The following is a 19,979-nucleotide window of genomic DNA, read 5'->3' on the forward strand; positions in this document are numbered from 1 at the left end:
CCAGCATGGTCTTTGCATCGTGCGTGAGATTTTCCTCTTGTGTCCACTGCTTCCTCGTTTGCCATCTGCCTTGTTTGGCTCCTCCTGCAGTTGCTTGGTTTATCCATCTGTCACCATTTCAAAGCCACAGAAAGAAATCCCCAATTCCGGAATTCTTGAAGGCAAAAGGCCCCACCTGTCCTTTGGCCATGACAGTTTCGGCAGTTGGGGAAAGGAATGTGCCCAAGGCCTGACCCCCTCTAGCTGATCTGCTGAAAATGCATCCTCAAACCGCTAGCCACTGACTTCCCCAACATTTCCAGTGTGCTTCACCTTCACTTGGAAGGCCAAATCTCTCTCATCTCTAACACCTTCTCATCTCATTCTATTTTTTTATTTCTCTTAAACCCTATAAATTAGACATCGACGAGTGCAGGATCTCCCCTGATCTCTGTGGAAGTGGGATCTGTGTCAACACGCCAGGCAGCTTTGAGTGTGAGTGCTTCGAAGGCTACGAAAGTGGGTTCATGATGATGAAGAACTGCATGGGTAAGCGGCTTGAGCTCTTCCTCTCCAGGCTTGAAACCAGTCGAGCCCAGACTCTGGCTCGACCATGGCTTGTCTCAGAGCTGTTGACAGCTTGCTTGGCAAGGAGTTGTGGTGTGAGAGAACACCCCCACATGTCAGACAGGAAGTCTGCTCCCAGATGGCTCTTGGGGAGCCCCAACCTCTTGGCACCTTAATGGCAGTGAGATACTGAGGCTGGGTTCTGTTTATTCATAGAATCTAAAATCCACACAGACTACTCAGGAAGGATTCATTTAAAATGTATGACATTGTGTGGTGATCCCAAAATTTAGATTCATGTGAATCTCCTGTTATTTTCCTTACTTGTGTGTTATTACAAACTCTTTGGTATTACCCATCTGTTAGCCCACTCATTTTCAGCAGCCTATAGGACTCACTCATGCTGTGTAGAGGTGCAAAGTCTAAGATTTTTCTTTCACTTTGATTAGAGATGTAGACAGCAATAAATGATATCTGGAGTTTAGAGTGATATAAAGTAAATATTGTTTATTTTTATCTCGTGCGAACCTGTTTATTTCATACAAGTAAATTCTTTGGGAGCTCACTGTCTTTAAGGGTAGAACTTTAACCATTTATCCACTGACAATAGAAAAGGTGAGGTGAGCATCACCCCATCTCCTATTCAGCCTGTCTCTTCCATTTGAGTCACACTTACCTCACATAATGATTATTTCTCCCATGCTGTATGTGTGAATGTTTTTTCCTCAGAGTTCTTTAATGGATCTCACATTTTTACCTTTCAGACATTGACGAATGTGAACGTAACCCTCTCCTTTGTAGGGGTGGCACCTGCGTGAACACCGAGGGCAGTTTTCAGTGTGACTGCCCACTGGGACACGAGCTATCCCCTTCCCGTGAGGACTGTGTGGGTGAGTTTGTCTCCTCAGCACATAAACCCACTCAGGTCAGCTAGTGAAGATGATAAAGATCAGTGGTTGATTCTAATAAACTTGATTCTGCCATGTTAAATCTAGCTGATTAAAAATGATAAATTCAGAGTCCCTACATTTGGATTAAGGCCATCTTTAGAGAATGCTTTGGGGACACACGCGAATGAGCCAGCATTGTCCTGGTAGCCTCCTTTTCATTACAAGTGCACCTGAAAGGATCCTGGGTGAGGGACTTTGTGTAAGGCCATGTCATTCCCTCCTCCAGGTAGATGGGATGGGATAGCTGCTCCTCTTGGAAGGCCTGCTCCCTGATAGTTCACCTGTGCATATACCTGTGCAGTCACTCAGCAGAGTCTGTTTCTGTGCCCATGTCTGTCATCATAGGCCAGTGATGGCGAACCTATGACACCCGTGTCAGAGGTGACACACGAACTCATTTTTTTGGTTGATTTTTCTTTGTTAAATGGCATTTAAATATATAAAATAAATATCAAAAATATGTCTTTGTTTTACTATGGTTGCAAATATCAAAAAATTTCTATATGTGACACGGCACCAGAGTTAAGTTAGGGTTTTTCAAAATGCTGACACGCCGAGCTCAAAAGGTTCACCATCACTGTCATAGGCTCTACTAGCACATGTGAGAACATGTGAGCTCCCCTTACTCCCTCTTCTCACAGAAATACCAGGTCTCTTCCTTGGCCCTGAGCTCAGTAGGGATGTCAGGGGCCACAGGAGAAGACCAGCTGTTGGTCTCAGAGCATTCCCACCTACTGCTTTTCATAAATATACGAAGGCCTCTGTGCTTACTATATTTTCGTATACTGGCTTTAAAACTTGGATTTAGCCAAGAAACATTTTCTTCACAGACATCTTTCTTGAAAGTATAAACAAAAAAGACAGTGTAAGATAGAGCAGATCACACACAAACATAATTTAAGCACATCTTAGTATATTTATTTATAAACTCTATTTATAGCGAGATCCTAATATATTAGATGAATCTTAAATCACAGACTAAACAGACACTTTTTAAAGGTAAATTTAAAAGCTTTAAACATTTTTATTTCATTTTAATAGTGGTACAAATAGTGTTTTTACACAAATAATTACAAAATATTTATTCATGGTTGTCAAACAGTGACTCAGAGGTCAGTTTATTTTGTTGATTGGTTTTTATGGATCTTAGAGCTGAAAAAAAATGTACCCCTCAAAGGTATAATATACAATATAAGGTACATATTTTTGCATATAGAATAAAACATATAATGATCATAGACATACATTTGTATGTCACATAGTCGTCTTACTAATTTTGAGAATTGGGGATGAATTTCTTGCTATATCTGGTTATGTTGTCATTGTTTTCACCTTATATTGTGTCTGCCAGCGAGTTTGTCTGATGAAAAGTGTCACTACCCTTTTCTTGCTGTTCTCTTGTGACTTCATCGTTACTACTAGCTTATTTCATAGATCTTTGCAGGAGTTTTTTTTTAAGGCACTTGTTCATCTTATAAGGGTTAGTTAATTTTAAAATAGGCAGCATAATAATGTAGGTCCACCTTTCCAGGCACACTGAACGCACAACTCAGTGAAAACAGATGAACAGGTGAGAGCCCTGTAGGCAGCCCCGCTGTTCTGCGGAACCAGATGTCTTCCCTCAGGGGACATCAACACTTGACCATCTGATAGGACCAGCTGAGCGTGCCAATGTAAACCCATCTATTCAATGTGAGCAAGCTTCATTTCCGGCATGTGCTACATGTGTGTGGTCTAATGTGGTAGTCACTAGCCACATGTGGCTATTTAAGTTTAAGTAAAATTAAATAACAGTAAAAAGTCAATTCCTTAGTCAGACTATCCACGTTTCAAGTGCTCAGTAGGAGCTACATATTGGACAGCCCAGATGTGGAACAGTTCTATCACTGTAGAAAGTTCTACTGGACAGCACTGTTGTGGGTAGAAATAAGAAATATAGAATCCAAAATTTTCTTAATATTCCAGATAGTGCCCCAGGAGATTATTTTACTTCCCTTTGAAGTACACAAAGCCCTTTGCAGACCATGGCTCCAGTGCAGCATGTTCTTGATAGTTTGTGTGATGTTTTTAATTGTGTAAAACATTAATTCTGTGTTTCTTTTTATAGATATTAATGAATGCTCCCTGAGTGACAATCTCTGTAGAAATGGAAAATGTGTGAACATGATAGGAACTTACCAGTGCTCCTGCAATCCTGGATACCAGGCCACACCTGACCGGCAGGGCTGTACAGGTGAGACTAGGCCAGGGGGGTCTGGAACCTGTATTTCTCAGATAAGCCTAGGACAACTGGTGGTACTACTCTATAATGAAGTCAATGGAAGTTATTTGTCCTAAAAATGAATCTAAGATTCCATGGTTTGTTGGTTTTGCACAGGAATCTCTGGTTTTATCATAGAAAACTCCCTAAACTCCATAGTTATTATGCTTTTGAGCTCTTTATTCTTAGGTTACTGGAGCTAAATGTCAAATGGAATGCTGTCTAAAAGGCAGTAAAAAAAACTAAGTAAGATTAATGGTATGATGCTAAAGCAACATGAATAATGGGAAGAAAAATTCAAAACTATTTAAGTTTCAAAAGAAGAAAAGCTATTTATTTTTAAGGAAGTAGCCCTGACAAGCAATGTGGTGGCAATGTTTTCACAGATATTGACGAGTGCATGATAATGAACGGAGGCTGCGACACCCAGTGCACCAATTCAGAAGGAAGCTATGAATGCAGCTGCAGTGAGGGTTATGCCCTGATGCCTGATGGGAGATCATGCGCAGGTACAGAAAAGAAAACACACACACTTTGTGCGTTTAATTAATTTTATCTTATACATCTGGCTCCAGATAATTTGAGTGGAACTGGATGGGGAAAAATATCTGAGCTTACTCAAAGCCATCCTTCCTTTCATTTGATGTTAATTTTGTATCATCAGATATTGATGAATGTGAAAACAATCCTGATATTTGTGATGGTGGCCAGTGTACCAACATTCCTGGAGAGTATCGCTGTCTGTGTTATGATGGCTTCATGGCTTCAATGGACATGAAAACATGCATCGGTGGGTACCATAAAAGTGGATAAATATTTATATACACACACACACACATATCCAAACTTAGGCACATTTATGCACGCACACACTTATAAACATAAGAAGAGGCTTTTTCAGTTATTTTAAAAATTCAAACCATTTTATTAAAAGATGTAAAAGCTGAAATGGAGAATTTATTTGGAAAAAATCCTTAAATACATTATATTTATCTGCAACACTGTATCTTGCAAATAGATTATATTTTTAAATTTTATTTGTGTATTTTAGTATTATGCTATTTAGTTTAAAAGATTGCTTTAGAACTACTAAGATGAACAAGTATTAACCAAGATATTGAAAATACATTTTCTAGATGTGAATGAGTGTGACTTAAATTCAAACATCTGCATGTTTGGGGAGTGTGAGAATACCAAGGGATCCTTCATTTGCCACTGTCAGCTGGGTTATTCAGTGAAGAAGGGGACCACAGGATGCACAGGTAGGTCTCAAGCTTGTATCCTCCATGTTTCGGCTTCTTATGTTTCAGAGGCCAACCTTTGACATCATCTGCTCACCAGCATCCGTTAGGCTGTTACCCACACCAGGCTGTGACTGTATGTGTGATGAGGAGCTGACACAGAGCATGTGTGAGGTGTTTGGCTCTTCTTTGTGGTGGCACACCGTTCAGCTACTCCCCACCGCAGAGTTGGCTGTGGGCCCACAGGTGGAGTGGAGAGTGGGTGTGGAGTCTGGGCCCTGTGGCTCTGATGTGCTTCTGGTGGCTCCTGCAGCAGCGTCCACTTTCCTAGGAGGATTGCTGCCCAACTAGGAGACATGCGTAAGGAAGAAAAACAGTCTCTTTTTGGAAATAAGATTTCTCTTGTCATCTATAGTTCTACATAGAATTTTGTCTATAGTTCTACATGGAGTTTTGTCTGGGCCCAGGAAGGGGAAGGGTTGCTGGTGTGGGTAGGGGCTGGCACACATATCTATCAGGACAAGAGCTGCTGCATCTCCACTGGAAAAGGGATGGCAATTTCTTCTAGGGAAGGGCTTGCTTGATTTGGATCATGACTTTTCAGATCTTGTTGGACTCTATGAAAAATAAAAATGTTAATGTTTTCTTTGTACAGTTTTAGATACCTCCACATTTTAAAATTTTATCTGCACAGAAATATAGTGGGAAGTAGAACTAATTAGCTTGTATTTTATCTTCTTCATATTAACTATGTTTCTCAGATGTGGATGAGTGTGAAATTGGTGCCCACAACTGTGACATGCATGCCTCATGTCTAAACGTCCCAGGAAGCTTCAAATGTAGCTGCAGAGAAGGCTGGATTGGAAATGGCATCAAATGTATTGGTGAGTTTGCAAATGTAACTAACCTTGGCTAAGACCAAATTCTTAGAGGCTCCCCTTTACATAGTTGTTAACCCGCATATTTGAAGAGGAGCATGCTCTTTTATTTATTCTCTTGAAAACCAAAGGCCATCTTTAGTTGCAAGATAGTTCTTGTCTAAGAGTTTCCTTTAACAATAGTATAAATGATCAAATTACAACAGTATGCTTTGGCATCTGTTTTTCAGTGTGTTGTTCAGTAAAAATTATTTGATGTGTAGCCAAAAATTCAAACAGCTGTATCATGAAAATGACTAATATATTTCCCCAATCTTTTCATAATCAGTGAGATTTAAAACTTGTTGAAATAAATGAAGGGAATGAAAAGGTGTTTTCAGATAACCTAAGTCTGGAGTAAGTAGTCCATACCAGCCTCCTAATAAAAAATAGAATTTTTCTTCCAGAGAAATATTAATGTTTTGCTGGATTGCAAGGGGTCTGATTTAAAGAAAGGAGAATGGGGAAACAGTTGACATATTCCAAGTGTTACAGATCTTTAGCCAAAGGTTAATAAGTGTTTGTAACTGTGAGGCAGAAGACTGGATTTTCCCCTTGGTGTCATGCACAGTGCTGCTTACTGTGCTCAGTGTTTTATATGCCTTAACAATAAAACATTTTCCAAATGGTAAGACTTATGCAAGTCTATTTAAAGTAGAAAATTAAGCAAGCTAAACTGACCTCCCCATGATTGCCCATTAAAATCTTATAAGCCTGCAGTAAGCATTAAAGAATAGCCTTAAAATCTCTTATCAATTTAAATATGCATTTTCATCCATTTAATTGTTTTATACTTGTCAAATGTTTATGAGCTGACTATAGAATTTAAATTATCATAGTTTCCAAATAACTTGGCTAAGGAATGTTCTGTGATGGCTTCAAGTCCAGTCCACTAGCTGCCCACTCCTAGTCCAGCCATCTCTATCATTAATCTCACAACTTCTCAGCCATATCCCACTTCCCATTTGTCTAGTCCCATTTGACTCCTCTTTTTCTCTCTTTTAGCCTCCCTTTTGTGTGCTGCTTGTCCCCTATCACTCTGGCAAGCTATTGCAAAATAGCCTTCCTCCACTACCAGAGATTCTGCTGTGCCCAGGCTTCTCTAATACAAAATATCCTTCAGATTCCTCACTCCTTTCCCTCTCCATTCCCCTGCCCTGGTCTCAACCATTCTCAGCATCCTCTCTGTTCCTCCTACTAATCCACTCTTCATATAGCAACTAGACAAATGTTTTCTTTTCTTTTTTTTAATATATTTTATTGATTTTTTACAGAGAGGAAGGGAGAGGGATAGAGAGTTAGAAACATCGATGAGAGAGAAACATCGATCAGCTGCCTCCCGCACACTCCCCACTGGGGATGTGCCCGCAACCAAGGTACATGCCCTTGACCGGAATCAAACCTGGGAACCTTGAGTCCGCAGGCCGATGCTCTATCCACTGAGCCAAACCGGTTAGGGCGACAAATGTTTTCTTTATTTTTATTTTTTCGTTAATCCTCACCCAAGGATATTTTTACATTGATTTTACATAGAGTGAAAGGAAGGGAAGGAGGGAGAGGTGGGGGTAGGGAAGGAGAGAGGGAGGGAGAGAAAGAAAGAGTGGGAAAGAGACATAGATTGGTTGCCCCTGAACAGGCCCGGACCAGGCATTAAACCTGAAAGCCTTCCATGCCTGGGCCAACACTCTAACCACTGAGAAACACCAGTCAGGGCACCAGACAAATCTTTTAAACCACGGACCTGATGTCTTCACAACTGTCATTTTAATCCATTGAATTTAGGATAAAATCTAGCTTCCTTCCATGGTTTATAAGACCCTACAACATCTTTCCACTATCTCTCCAGTTTCTTCTTCCATCAACCTCTTCCCCTGCACTATGCTTTGTCATCTGACCTCCTTTAGTTTGTCACACCAAGCTCTTTTCCTACTCAGTGTCTTTATATGTGCTGTTCCCTCTGTAAGCAACACCCTTCCCTACTTCTGTTCAGCAGGCTTTTATTCATCATTTAGGTGTGTAGTTAACTAAAAATTACTTCCTTATTAGAACTTTCCTTGTTCCTGTACTCCAAATTAGATGCCCTCTTTAGTCTTTCATAGCACTTTGTAACATTTCTTCCTAGTACATATAACAATATTTAATTTCGTTTTCTGTGTTTAAATCTTTTCCACAAGACAATGGGCTTCATGTGGTCAAGAATCACCAGTGTCCTCATCTATAAAATGAACTTTTAAAATCTGCTAATTTTCCTGCTCTGAAATTCAGTAATATCTTAGAAATTGACCATTTTTTTCTTGATTATGAAACCAGTGACAAAATCCACCCTGAGTAGAAACCAGAATGGAATATGACCCTGGGGTTTTTTTGTGTGTGGTTTGGGGTTTTTTTGTTTGTTTGTTTGTTTGTTGTTTTGTCATTAAAGAGCTAGTTGATAAGATACCTTACAAAATGCTTGAATTTGTACTTTCGGCCCCTGTTCGTGGCATGAGCATTTTGGGTTGTGAGTCTGACATCTTAGAGAATTAGAATTGTAACTTTAGAGATAAACTAAAACACATTCCATTTGGCCAGTTTACATTTAAATTGAGACAAATGAAAACCTTTCTGAATGTTTTAATGTTCTATTTTTGTTTCTGAACTTTTTTGCTATGTTTTCTTGGCATGAAGATCTGGACGAATGTTCTAATGGAACCCACCAGTGCAGCATCAACGCTCAGTGTGTGAATACCCCAGGCTCCTACCGATGTGCCTGCTCTGAAGGGTTCACTGGAGATGGCTTTACCTGCTCAGGTAGGTGAGAGTCCTGCTGTGCGTTCTGGCAGGACTTTCTGGAACACTCTACATGCTTTCTTTATTTGAAGAAAACTAGTTAAAGGAGGCTGAAATCCCTACCTCTGTTTAAAAACTTACAGGTTACTAGGTATCTTTCTCTTACATTAAACACAAACCTGGAAAAATATTTCTAAAACATTGTTGGAAGATTTAAAATAATGACATTTAGTAATCTTCTTTATTGCTAATGACTATCATTTTCTCTTGTTTATTTATTAACACATTGGCCAAAATGCAGGCTGTGTCTGAATCAGACCCCCTGAATTCAGATTTTGCCTGTGCTGCTTACTGGCTGTATACTAGAAGCCTTTAAAATGGACATAGTGATAGTAATGAAACCATTTATTTTGTTATTTTTTTTATCACTACATGAATGACATGTGGGAAAACTATTCAGCATCTTCAGATATGATATATGACCTACCCAACCCTAGAGGCCTTTAAAATGAACATAGTGATAGTAATGAAACCATTTATTTTGTTATTTTTTTATCACTACATGAATGACATGTGGGAAAACTATTCAGCATCTTCAGATATGATATATGACCTACCCAACCACTGCTATTTAATGTGTTTATCAAAATCTCACCTTATCTCATGGTTTTGAAAGAACTTAATGAAAAAAACACATAAAGGACTTAGAAAAACACATCATACAAGTTTAATAAATGTTAGCTGCTACTTAGCTGCTATTCATTCCATATTCCTTGAGGATAAAACACCTACTCATTATATTCATTTTTAAAGTTATATCATTTTTCTGGACATAAAGTACGATGCTTTTGTTTTTAAGATCAGTCTTTGTCAGTTGAATTTCAGTACACACCTTAAACCCATAACTATACAGACTCATCATTTTCAAATGCCTTTTTAAGAAAACATGTCTATTCAATTTTAAAGCATCATTACTTTTAAACCTTGGCTGTTTCATCTCTCTTAGAATTTCTCTGCACCATGATGTGAAGGAAGGGGCATCGCTTTGGTGTCAGATACAACTGTACTTAGATCCTGGCTCAGCCACAGATTAACTTGCTGGGGCTCCCACAGCTCAGTTGGCTGCTCTTGGCTTTGGTTCTTCTAAACTTCACATGATTGGTGAACTAAATAAAAAAATTCATGTCAGGCAACTAGCACACTACCTGGCGAATATTGGCCCTCAATAAAGATTGCTTTCTGTTCTCCTCCCTTTTTTCCATTCGATGTAATTAATAAGTTATCCTTTAGGTCTGTGAATAATGTCCATTTGCATAATTAACATGGAAATATTTTGATATGATTGTAATAACAGGAAAAAGCCTTTCCTAATTCTTATAGTGTCTCTAATTTGCTTAAAAATGCTTAAACTAGTGAAAGAATTAGTTATTTCTTCTAACACTATAATGTTTTCAAGTGAATTAACACCTTTTTAACACCAATGGTCTTTGTCCTATCTAAATGATGTTGGTATAATACCGATGCAAGAAATTGGCATTAAATAGAACTAAGACAAATGTGAGAGACACCTGCATTCCTCCTGTTAGTCATGTTAGAATTTAATGTTCGGGTGTAGATTAAATAGCTCCACTATCAAGTTGTAAACCCTTATTTAGGTGAATATGATTAATTGTTGCTTCATGTTAATGAGCACTCACTCAAGCCAGTGAAATTGATTTAGTTATAGAACAAGGGGAAAGTGTGTCATGAAGTTTGGAACTTAATGGAGATGTCATTTGCTTACCCCCCAGATGTTGACGAGTGTGCAGAAAACATAAATCTCTGTGAGAATGGACAATGCCTCAACGTTCCGGGTGCATATCGCTGCGAGTGTGAGATGGGCTTCACTCCAGCCTCAGACAGCAGATCTTGCCAAGGTGGGTCACCAGGATTCCAACTCATTTCCAAGCTGGATAAACTACACCAAATGAAACCACAAAAAGGGCTGGAACAGGCTCCACCTGGAAACAGAATACACAGCACATGCTACACATAAAAAAGTCATTTGTTTAAGCATGGATTATTTTGCCGAATGAATAATGAGGAAGGCAGCTTTCATCTCTTATGAAGTTTTCCTGGGCATGAGCCAATATTTGGAAGTTTGGCTCATTCTTTTTTTTTTTTTAACCATTTCTTTTTTTATCACTAAATGAATGACATGTGGAAAAACTATTCAGTTTTTAAAATAGGATATGCTACTTAATGTGTTTATCAAAATCTAAGTAGCCCATTTTGGGCATTTGCCTTCGTGTTTTAGTCTGCTGTCTGCGTGGCTGGGACTGGAAGTCCTCCTCGGGGACTCATTGAGGACTGCACTTTGCCTAATAGCAATGTCTCCTTCCTCTCAGTGATGACATCATCCCCCTTTCCTAGAAATGGGACTTTGTGACTAGTATCATATCTTTCCAAGAAAAAGAATTTGGATTTCCTTTTAAATTGGAGACTCAGTTCGCATTACATATCTTTGGGCCATCATTGTGTTTATAAGGAGTTCATCGAAATGTAAATAAAGGAAAAAGATTGAAAACAATTCATATAAACAATAAGGCTTGAACAAAATTAGTGATTCATAGAAAACCTTTAAAAAATAACTCAGGCTGACTGCTGCTAAGCAAAGATTATAAAATGAAACCAGATTACAGGCTCTTCTTCCTACACTAGTGTCTAATCAAATGAACAGAAATAGTAAATAGCAGCACTCACACACACTTCACCAGCAGCAATCCAACAAGACCAAATTATACAATCCAGGTTGGCTTGAAGTCGGGCCTGACTGACCCACTTACAGAAGAGGCACTGAAGAAAGTGTGTCTAAAAGATCATGGAATTTTTCATAAATATCCACCAATTTTGAGAGACTCTGAATAGTGGGCCTTGGGGAAGGTGATATTAGAAATTGAAAGCGTCCATTCTCTGTACTGAGCCGCTAGATTGGGCAGCGTCTAATCCACTTTACACAAGGCAACTGTACAGTGAGCTTCGTTCCCCGCCCCCCCCAGTCCTTGTTTCTTCTAAGCACTGAAGCCAGTCAGTAGAAATTGTGAGTCAGTATGGTTATGGAATTACATGATTTATTACCCATGTCAGTTTGACAAGAGTTAGTAGGAAAAGGAACAAGTAAGCAGTAGCCAGATATTTCTGCCAACATAAAATTTCAAAATTCTTTATACGTAACACGGAATTTCCTCTTTGTAATTCTGTTCCTTTATCTATGGCATAGAACATTCCAGAACTTCTCCCAGACCTCTCCCCAGTTGATGCTGTTTCTATTTACTGTACTTTTTTCACATGTTGATTTTCTCATAATATGTCATTACCACCAAGAGAAATCCCAGTTGCCAGGGTAACTGAGAGTGGCACACCTATAGTTCACCCTCAGTTAAACACTGCTCCATTTAACTAAATGCCAACTTTTGAGATCCTAAAAATGTACTTTCATGATTGTGCCTGTTTCTCCTTGTATTTGTCTTCTCTCTTCCTATAAAATCTGGCTCATCCAGACAGTTTCTACTGAATGTACTAATTGAATTCCTTGATGTCTTTCCATCTTACAAATAAATGCCCCTCTGAATTGACCCTCTGATCAACATGATCAACTCAGCATCTATTTTTTCACCACAAATTCTCAGCATTTCTAGAGTCTAAAAAATTGCTGGGTTGAGCATTTTCCAGTATTTCTTAACAAAATGGGAGAGTACAAAACCTGGAGGAACCTTCTAAGGGACATGTTAGGATAACTTCAGATGGACTAAACCTAGACACAGGCTATCCTATATAATAAAAGGCTATAATATGCAAATCAACCAGACAGCAGAATGACCAGTTGCTATGACATGCACTGACCACCAGGGGGCAGATGCTCAACGAAGGAGCTGCCCCCTGGTGGTTAGTGCACTCCCACAGGGGGAGTGCCACTCAGACAGAAGCCAGTCTCACAGCTGGTGAGCGCAGCGGTGGTGGCGGGAGCCTCTCCTGCCTCTGCGGCAGCACTAAGGACATCCCCCTAGGGCTCCTGGACTGTGAGAGGGCACAGGCCAGGCTGAGCAACACCCCCTGCCCCGAGTGCACAAATTTCGTGCACCGGGCCTCTAGTTTAATATAATATCTAAAGAGAGCACACAGTGTAGCTCTTCCCATCCACGTTTCCCTGATCCCCACTTTATGAAACTGTTATGAAAAGTGAGGCTATAGAATAGAAGCTTTAATGAAACTCATACCCCAAGATGTCTTCCAGGTAAAGAAAGGAGAGTGTCAAGAAGCTCTATCTGAACTGTATCAGGGTATATAAAAACTCTTGAAAGAGCTGACCAAGCCAAAACCGGTTTGGCTCAGTGGATAGAGCGTCGGCCTGCGGACTGAAAGGTCCCAGGTTCGATTCCGGTCAAGGGCATGTACCTGGGTTTCGGGCACATCCCCAGTAGGAGATGTGCAGGAGGCAGCTGATCGATGTCTCTCTCTCATCGATGTTTCTAGCTCTCTATCTCTCTCCCTTCCTCTCTGTAAAAAATCAATAAAATATATTTAAAAAAAAAAAAAGAGCTGACCAAACAATGTGTACACAGACTGAAAGAAAACAGTGGTACCTGTTCAGGCATCCTATGGAATCAACAATAACAACAAAAAGAACATTCAGAAAGCAGATAAAGAACCAACCCAGAGAAGAAAAAAACTGTTCAAGGGACAAAAACAAATTTCCCATAGGTACTTTGTGCCATGATAGATGACCTTAATAAGATAAAATTGAACAAGTTCAAAGAGATTATAAAAACAAAAAAAGGACAAAAAACAAAGAGGGAGATTGCAGTGTCACGGGAAATAAAGTATGGGGACCAATACCGCAAATTTATAGAACTAATAGAAACAGCAAAGAGCAGTAGAGAGAGATGACATTGTAACTACTAATATATGTAATAAACTTGAGATAATAGCAGTGAATAGGAAAGAAAGAAATTAACACTATTAGAAAAAAGACAAAGACCATTAACAGAAGTATAATTGATGTTTCAGAAGTCAAACACCCCAAAAAATTGAATAGAAGAAAGTACTAAACAGTTTCCTGAAATAGAAGAAAGAACTGAATGTACAGGAAAGGGTAAACCATTAGACAAAGATTTAGCCTTATTATTTTTGTTGACTTATGTCATAGTGAAGAATTGTTCAGACACTGATAAAAAAGGCAAGTAATGAACAAAACAGAAACATTCAGTATCAAAAGAAACTAGAACACTGTGCCCACAAAGTTCTTAGGGCACATGTGACTCAAGAATATTATACCTCACAGCAGGGGTGGCTCAGTGGTTGAGTGTTGACCCATGAACCAATAGGTTACTGGTTTGATTCCAGGTCAGGGCACATGCCCAGGTTGTGGGCTCAGTCCCCAGTAAGGGATGTGCAGGAGACAGTCAATAGATGTTTCTCTCTCATTTATATAATGTTTATATTTCTCTATCCCTCTCTCTCCCACACTCTCTAAAAAAAAAATCAATAAAACATTTTTAAAAATAATATTATACTTCAGCAATTAATTTCATAGTTAATTAGTTAATTATAAAGACAATAGGTATATTTTTTACATGTGAAATAATTGAGAAAGAAAACACCTGTGGGCTCTCCCATCTTAGGAAAAAAAAAGAGCAAAAACTTAGCAATGAAACACAGCCAATCAAGAATATATGGAGAAGATGCAGTTAAAATATTGATTACTTTAAGTGGAGAATTAGTGCGAATATACTGTAGAGATAGTGGTAAATGCCATAAACATTTAAAAGGTGAAGGTAGCCCTGGTCAGTGTGGCTCATTGTTGGGTGCTGTACAGTGCGTTAAAGGGTTGCCTGTTAGATTCCTGGCCTGGGCACATGCCCAGGTTGCAGGCTCAATCACCAGTAGGGGGCATGGACAATTGATGTTTCTCTCTCTCCCTCACTTTTCTTCTCTCTAAAATTCAATATAAAATCTTTTTTTTAAGTTAAAATAATATAAATAACAAAAATAAGATGGAAGCATATATGAATGCGAATTTTCCTATCATTCGTTGTATAGTATTCCTTAATACTGTCTAAAGATTATGTTTGAATTTTAACATAAAGCCAAAAGATGATAATTTTTTTGTGTTTTGCATCAATTCTTAACATTAGAAAGTATTTTAGAAACTGTTGAGGTAAAGAAAAATGGATCTGATGCATACAAATGGTTTCGGCTTCATTCTCTGAATATGCATAGAGAAATATTTGGAATGATGTTTATCAATTACAGTTTCTTCTGGATGGAAGCATTTTGGAGTGATTTTGGTTTTGCTATTTTTCTGTATTGTTTCCTGTCTTCTGTTTGATATCAATACTTTTCTGTATTATTTGAATTTCTGAGCAATTTTATAAAAACAAGACAGTAATCTCTTTAAAACCTTATTTTACACCACTATTACATTATTTAAATGGAAGGTCTTTTTAACACAAGAAGTTTTTAAAAGTGAAATGCATACTCAGAGGGCTGATAACACAATTCCATTTTCAGTTATAGATCAACACAATACAGTGATAAACTAGCTTAATGAGTCTTTATTCATTTATATAAAGAGAGTAATTTTGTTTATTGCAGCAACACAAAAAGAGTCACCTTTAAATATCAGCTGAAGTTTTAAAAACAATTTGAACTTAAATCTAAGTTAGTTGAAACTCATTATTTTAATATTATCATATTTTAATTGACCAGTGTCCTTTTTTGACTAAAGACAGCACTTAAGGATAATTTGCATGGTCCAGCCTAAAATGACATGCCTAGTCTGCATTCTCAGAATATGAGGTAATTTGTGTATGAAATGTTCACCCTCTTCCTGTGTGAAGAAATATAGATTATTTCTGCAGCTGTACACACACACACACACACACACACACACACACACACACGCCTTCATTTTAATATGAATGAGGAGTGATTTTTTTATTTATTGACTGAGTTAAAGCCTCATGGAAGAGTTTCATAAACTGAATTTCTGGCTTTAATAGAGCTATTTTAATGAAATTTGTAGGAATATGGGGCAAGGGATGATTTTATTTCATGCTCTTAGGAAAAAAATTATTTCCCTTTTTAAACTGACTTTATAACAGATCAGATTATAGAATAAAAATTTTTAAAAATTAAACTTAAGTAATGTTAATGAGATCTTTAATATCTAAAATAAGATATATTTTATATGTTGTAGATATTTTAAAAACATCTTTTTGCACTAAATTATACGAATCTTTGAATTTGTTTTTATTCTTAATTTTCTTTTTTTCATCTTTTATAATTTTATTGGTCTTTATTTTTAATTTTCACAGCCTTGTTCCTTTCACATGTTCATATTTAATTTTTGTATTTTTATGCCTTTGGAGAATTCTTTGTTTTAAGTATATTTTAACCCAAGACAGTTAAAATACTGTCAATAAAATGAAATAATGTTTTTTTAATATTTGTTCTTATATAAGTATTAGTTGCTTGCCATTTATTTATTTATCTTTTACTGCATAAGAATATCTGAGGAGATAGAAAAATTCATTAAATTTTTTTACATTAAAATATTTAAAATGCCCTTATAAACAAGAAATGACTATTTTTTTTAAATTTTCAGATATTGATGAATGCTCCTTCCAAAATATTTGTGTCTTTGGAACATGTAATAATTTGCCTGGAATGTTTCATTGTATCTGCGATGATGGGTATGAATTGGACAGAACAGGCGGGAATTGTACAGGTATGGTTTGCAAAGGGTTTGATTGTGTTCTTATTAGATGAAATGAATATTTTGTGCTAGTTTTAAAAATTCCTCAGATTTCTACTTAGCTAAACTATGCCTTGAGTTATACATTTTTTTGAAACAGAAAATTGCATTGTGATACATTTATTTTTAAATGGAATTCATCCATTTTTATATAAACAACCTAATATTAAATTTCTAACATGGAACTAAGAAATAATGTCTTGTATATTTTCTTTGTACGTGTGTGTGTATAAAATTTTAGTTAAGCGAATAGTGACAGTTTTTTTCTTCATCAAAATTCTAACATGTAATTCTTACTTACCTATTAAGGACATTAAATGACATTATCATAAATACCATGTCATTGATCTATGGAGACCATTTTAGGTGTACTATATACAAGGATTTAATCTTTATTTTATTATGCTGAGGGCTTTATAATGATCAACACAAAAAATCCACCAAATTTTTTTGGAGCAGCAGTATGTATAGAGAAAGTAAAGATCTTAACATGGGCATTTTAAATGTTTTCCTAGATATTGATGAATGTGCAGATCCCATAAACTGTGTAAATGGCCTGTGTGTCAACACACCTGGTCGTTATGAGTGTAACTGCCCACCTGATTTCCAGCTGAACCCTACCGGTGTGGGTTGTGTTGGTAAGTAAAAGCTATCTGAAACAAATAGAATTATTTAGAGCTGAATATTCAAACTCTCTTGACAATGAACTGTGGTGAGTATTTGCTACAATTAATTTGCAAACAAAACAGTTCTTTTCCTTAAGGAAGTCTAGATTATCAAATCATATGGCCATTGTTATCGTATTTATCTGCCAAGACATATTTAGAAACAAATTTTCAAGCTATCTGCTCCACCTTCCTCCTCTCACAGGCTTGGGAACCAGAGCCTGCAAATGGCAGAGCTGAGGCCCAGTCCTAAACTGCTGGGCGCCCTGTCCAGTGCATTGGCCAGAACAGCTCAAAGTGGTAGAACTAATGGATTACTACATTTATCTCTCCTACGAGCAGGGTCATGTAAGGGTGTAATAAGTGAATGATGAGAGGAGAGGAATGGGAGAACTGGATTTCTTGAGCCAAACCATTGGAGTGAAGCAAGTTGGGAGATTGGGGAGAAGCAAAGAAGGCAGTAACAATGGTTAAGAATCTGTCTTCAATGTTCCTGATGTCTCTGATCTTTATAAAATAATTGTCCAGCTTTTGCCAGTAAGTGGTCTGGAGAATTTCTTGACAGAAGACAAAAAAAAAAAAAAAAAAAAGAAAAGAAAAGTCTTATTTCAGTATGAATCTGCCCGCTGTCTTCAGCAGCAGTTTTACAGACCTTGCAGTATGTGGAGGGAAAGTTTGCTGCTGTGTTTTATATGTTTACAAATTTTAGAGAATATATTGAGTTACGGTGTATGGCTCCTCCAAGTTCTGACTTTTCCCTTCAGAATTATTTGTTCAGTAAATATTGATTGCTTTCTATTCTAGGGGCTGCAGAGGGGACAGAGGAACCAAATTCTCTGCTTTTGTGTTTCCATTCTGGGGGCAGGGAGAAAGACATAGGGAGAAGAAATTCTGACACTGGAGGTAGTTGTAGGATACATGCTGTTATTTGGAGCGTGGGAGAGTCAGAGTCTTAAAGGAGGGAGCAAGCTGACTGGACCTCTGAGAGGAGATGCCTTCAAGGCAAAGGAGCAACCACTGCACAGGGCCTGTAGCAGGAGAATGCTGGTGTTGGAGACACAGCAACGAGGCTGAGGAGCAAGAGTGGAGTGAGGGGTAGGAGCGTGAGGAAAGGAGTCACAGAAGAAGCAACAACCCAGTTCACAAAGTGGTTCTCAACCCTAGCTGTACAGTAAAATCCCATTTGGAACCTTAATATTGTTATGATGCCTGTGTTGCTCCCAGAAATGGAGTCACTGGAGCCTCAGCATTTCTTAAAAGCTTTCTTGGAGCAAACAAAAGCGATGAAAAGGCAACTAATAAAAAGGAAGTACTCCAAACGGTAACAAACATAAACAAATACCCAAAACTATTAGGGGTAAGAAAAATCAAATTAATTATATAAGTATTACTTTATATCTAATGGACAGGCAACAATTAGACTGGGTAATGTGCGGTGTTGGTCTCAGCGACCTCAAAAGTCCCTCTGTTCTGCTGGTAGAAGTATAGATCAGGACAGCCCTGCAGAGTTTGGACTGCAGTACTCAGATTAACTGTCAGCATATAGTCAGTTTCTTTTTTTAGTTTCTTTTTAGAGCAGTTCTGTTTATATGGGTTGATACTTCATAGCTTTATTCTTCCTTAGAGGTTTTCCAAAGAATAAAGACTCATTCTGTTTCACAAATACCGTAACGGTTCACTGGACCCTTTTATAAGTGTGAAATTGCATGAAATGAGATGTTAGTGATATTATTTTTCTTTTGTTTTGAACCATTTTATTCATCATTACTCATTAGTTATGCCCAATGATGCTAAAAACAAAGAATAAAAGTATTAAAGTGGGAAATGATGGTGTCACCTAGAAGGATGATACAATAGTGAAATAAAATGTCACTGTTGCATCATTTTTCAATTTTCTTGTTGTGTTGCCCAAGGGAATTATTACGTCACCTTTCAAGAAGGTGTAAAAGAAGACTGGAAACATTATATTTTGAACCTTCTTTGAGCATTTATTGAACACAGTTGAAAAATTAGAAGTTTTCACTTTTTGGCCATAATGGCAAGAAGAAAATTGACAGTGGAAAAACATTTTACAGTTGTTAGATGTGTCAGAAGAAGAATTCAACAGAGACCAGCACTCTAGTCTGGATTCTAAAGAGGTGAAATGGATCATATAAGCAAAATGCCAGGCTATGAGTCTTCAGAGGCTGATATCCTACATGGAATTTTTCACATTCAAGAATCAAAGAATGGGTGAACTATATGTTTCTATAAACAAAGGAAATGTGGTATTTTTGTCTGTTAGTCAGTAAGAAATTCAACATGCAGTATTTGCACAGGAACCTGAATCATCCCAGGTTCTTATTTCTCCCATATCAAAATTTAATTGATAGATTCTTAGATAGACAAATGGTGAAGCCAAGTGTTTAGACAAGGGTTATTGGAAGGAAATATGCGATGTAGAAATAAAGGAAATCATTGATGAATCTAACTGGTGTTGATTCTTTGAAAGTGAAAATAGGTCCATTTGTGGAGCAAAGAAAACAGCTGCCCTCTCATCAACAAAATTATGAGCTGACGAAGTTTTCAGAAATGTCTTTAGATATGTGTTTCAATGATGCAAGAACGAGCAGTTATGATAAGCTAGAACCTACTAGAGATGTGTTTGAAATGTCAAATCAGCTTTTACAAAATGGATACGTTTTGGGTTCATGCATGAGAGCTGACAGTTCATTGCATTCATAGGACCATTCAGGTATATATACTGTATCCTCAAACCCAAAACAAAATAGGAAATAAAAATTTGAGTTATTTAGGATTCAATTATTATTAAAATTTCTAGTAAGGTTTTACCAGA

The 19,979-nt window shown here is 37.6% G+C and overlaps 1 protein-coding gene across 1 annotated transcript in view; it reads left to right on the forward strand.

Moving 5' to 3' along the window:
- The window catches only part of FBN2 (fibrillin 2), a 253,892-nt gene that overhangs the window by 182,915 nt on the left and 50,998 nt on the right, over positions 1-19,979 (forward strand). The window contains exons 27-37 of the mRNA XM_014547293.1: positions 400-528; positions 1,311-1,436; positions 3,604-3,729; positions 4,143-4,265; positions 4,421-4,546; positions 4,893-5,018; positions 5,759-5,881; positions 8,582-8,704; positions 10,474-10,599; positions 16,329-16,451; positions 16,994-17,116. Coding sequence (XP_014402779.1) covers positions 400-528; positions 1,311-1,436; positions 3,604-3,729; positions 4,143-4,265; positions 4,421-4,546; positions 4,893-5,018; positions 5,759-5,881; positions 8,582-8,704; positions 10,474-10,599; positions 16,329-16,451; positions 16,994-17,116 — 1,374 coding nt within the window. The remainder of the gene's footprint in view (positions 1-399; positions 529-1,310; positions 1,437-3,603; positions 3,730-4,142; positions 4,266-4,420; positions 4,547-4,892; positions 5,019-5,758; positions 5,882-8,581; positions 8,705-10,473; positions 10,600-16,328; positions 16,452-16,993; positions 17,117-19,979) is intronic.

The sequence above is a fragment of the Myotis brandtii genome, unplaced genomic scaffold (assembly GCF_000412655.1).
Source record: "Myotis brandtii unplaced genomic scaffold, ASM41265v1 scaffold470, whole genome shotgun sequence".
Taxonomy (NCBI): domain Eukaryota; kingdom Metazoa; phylum Chordata; class Mammalia; order Chiroptera; family Vespertilionidae; genus Myotis; species Myotis brandtii.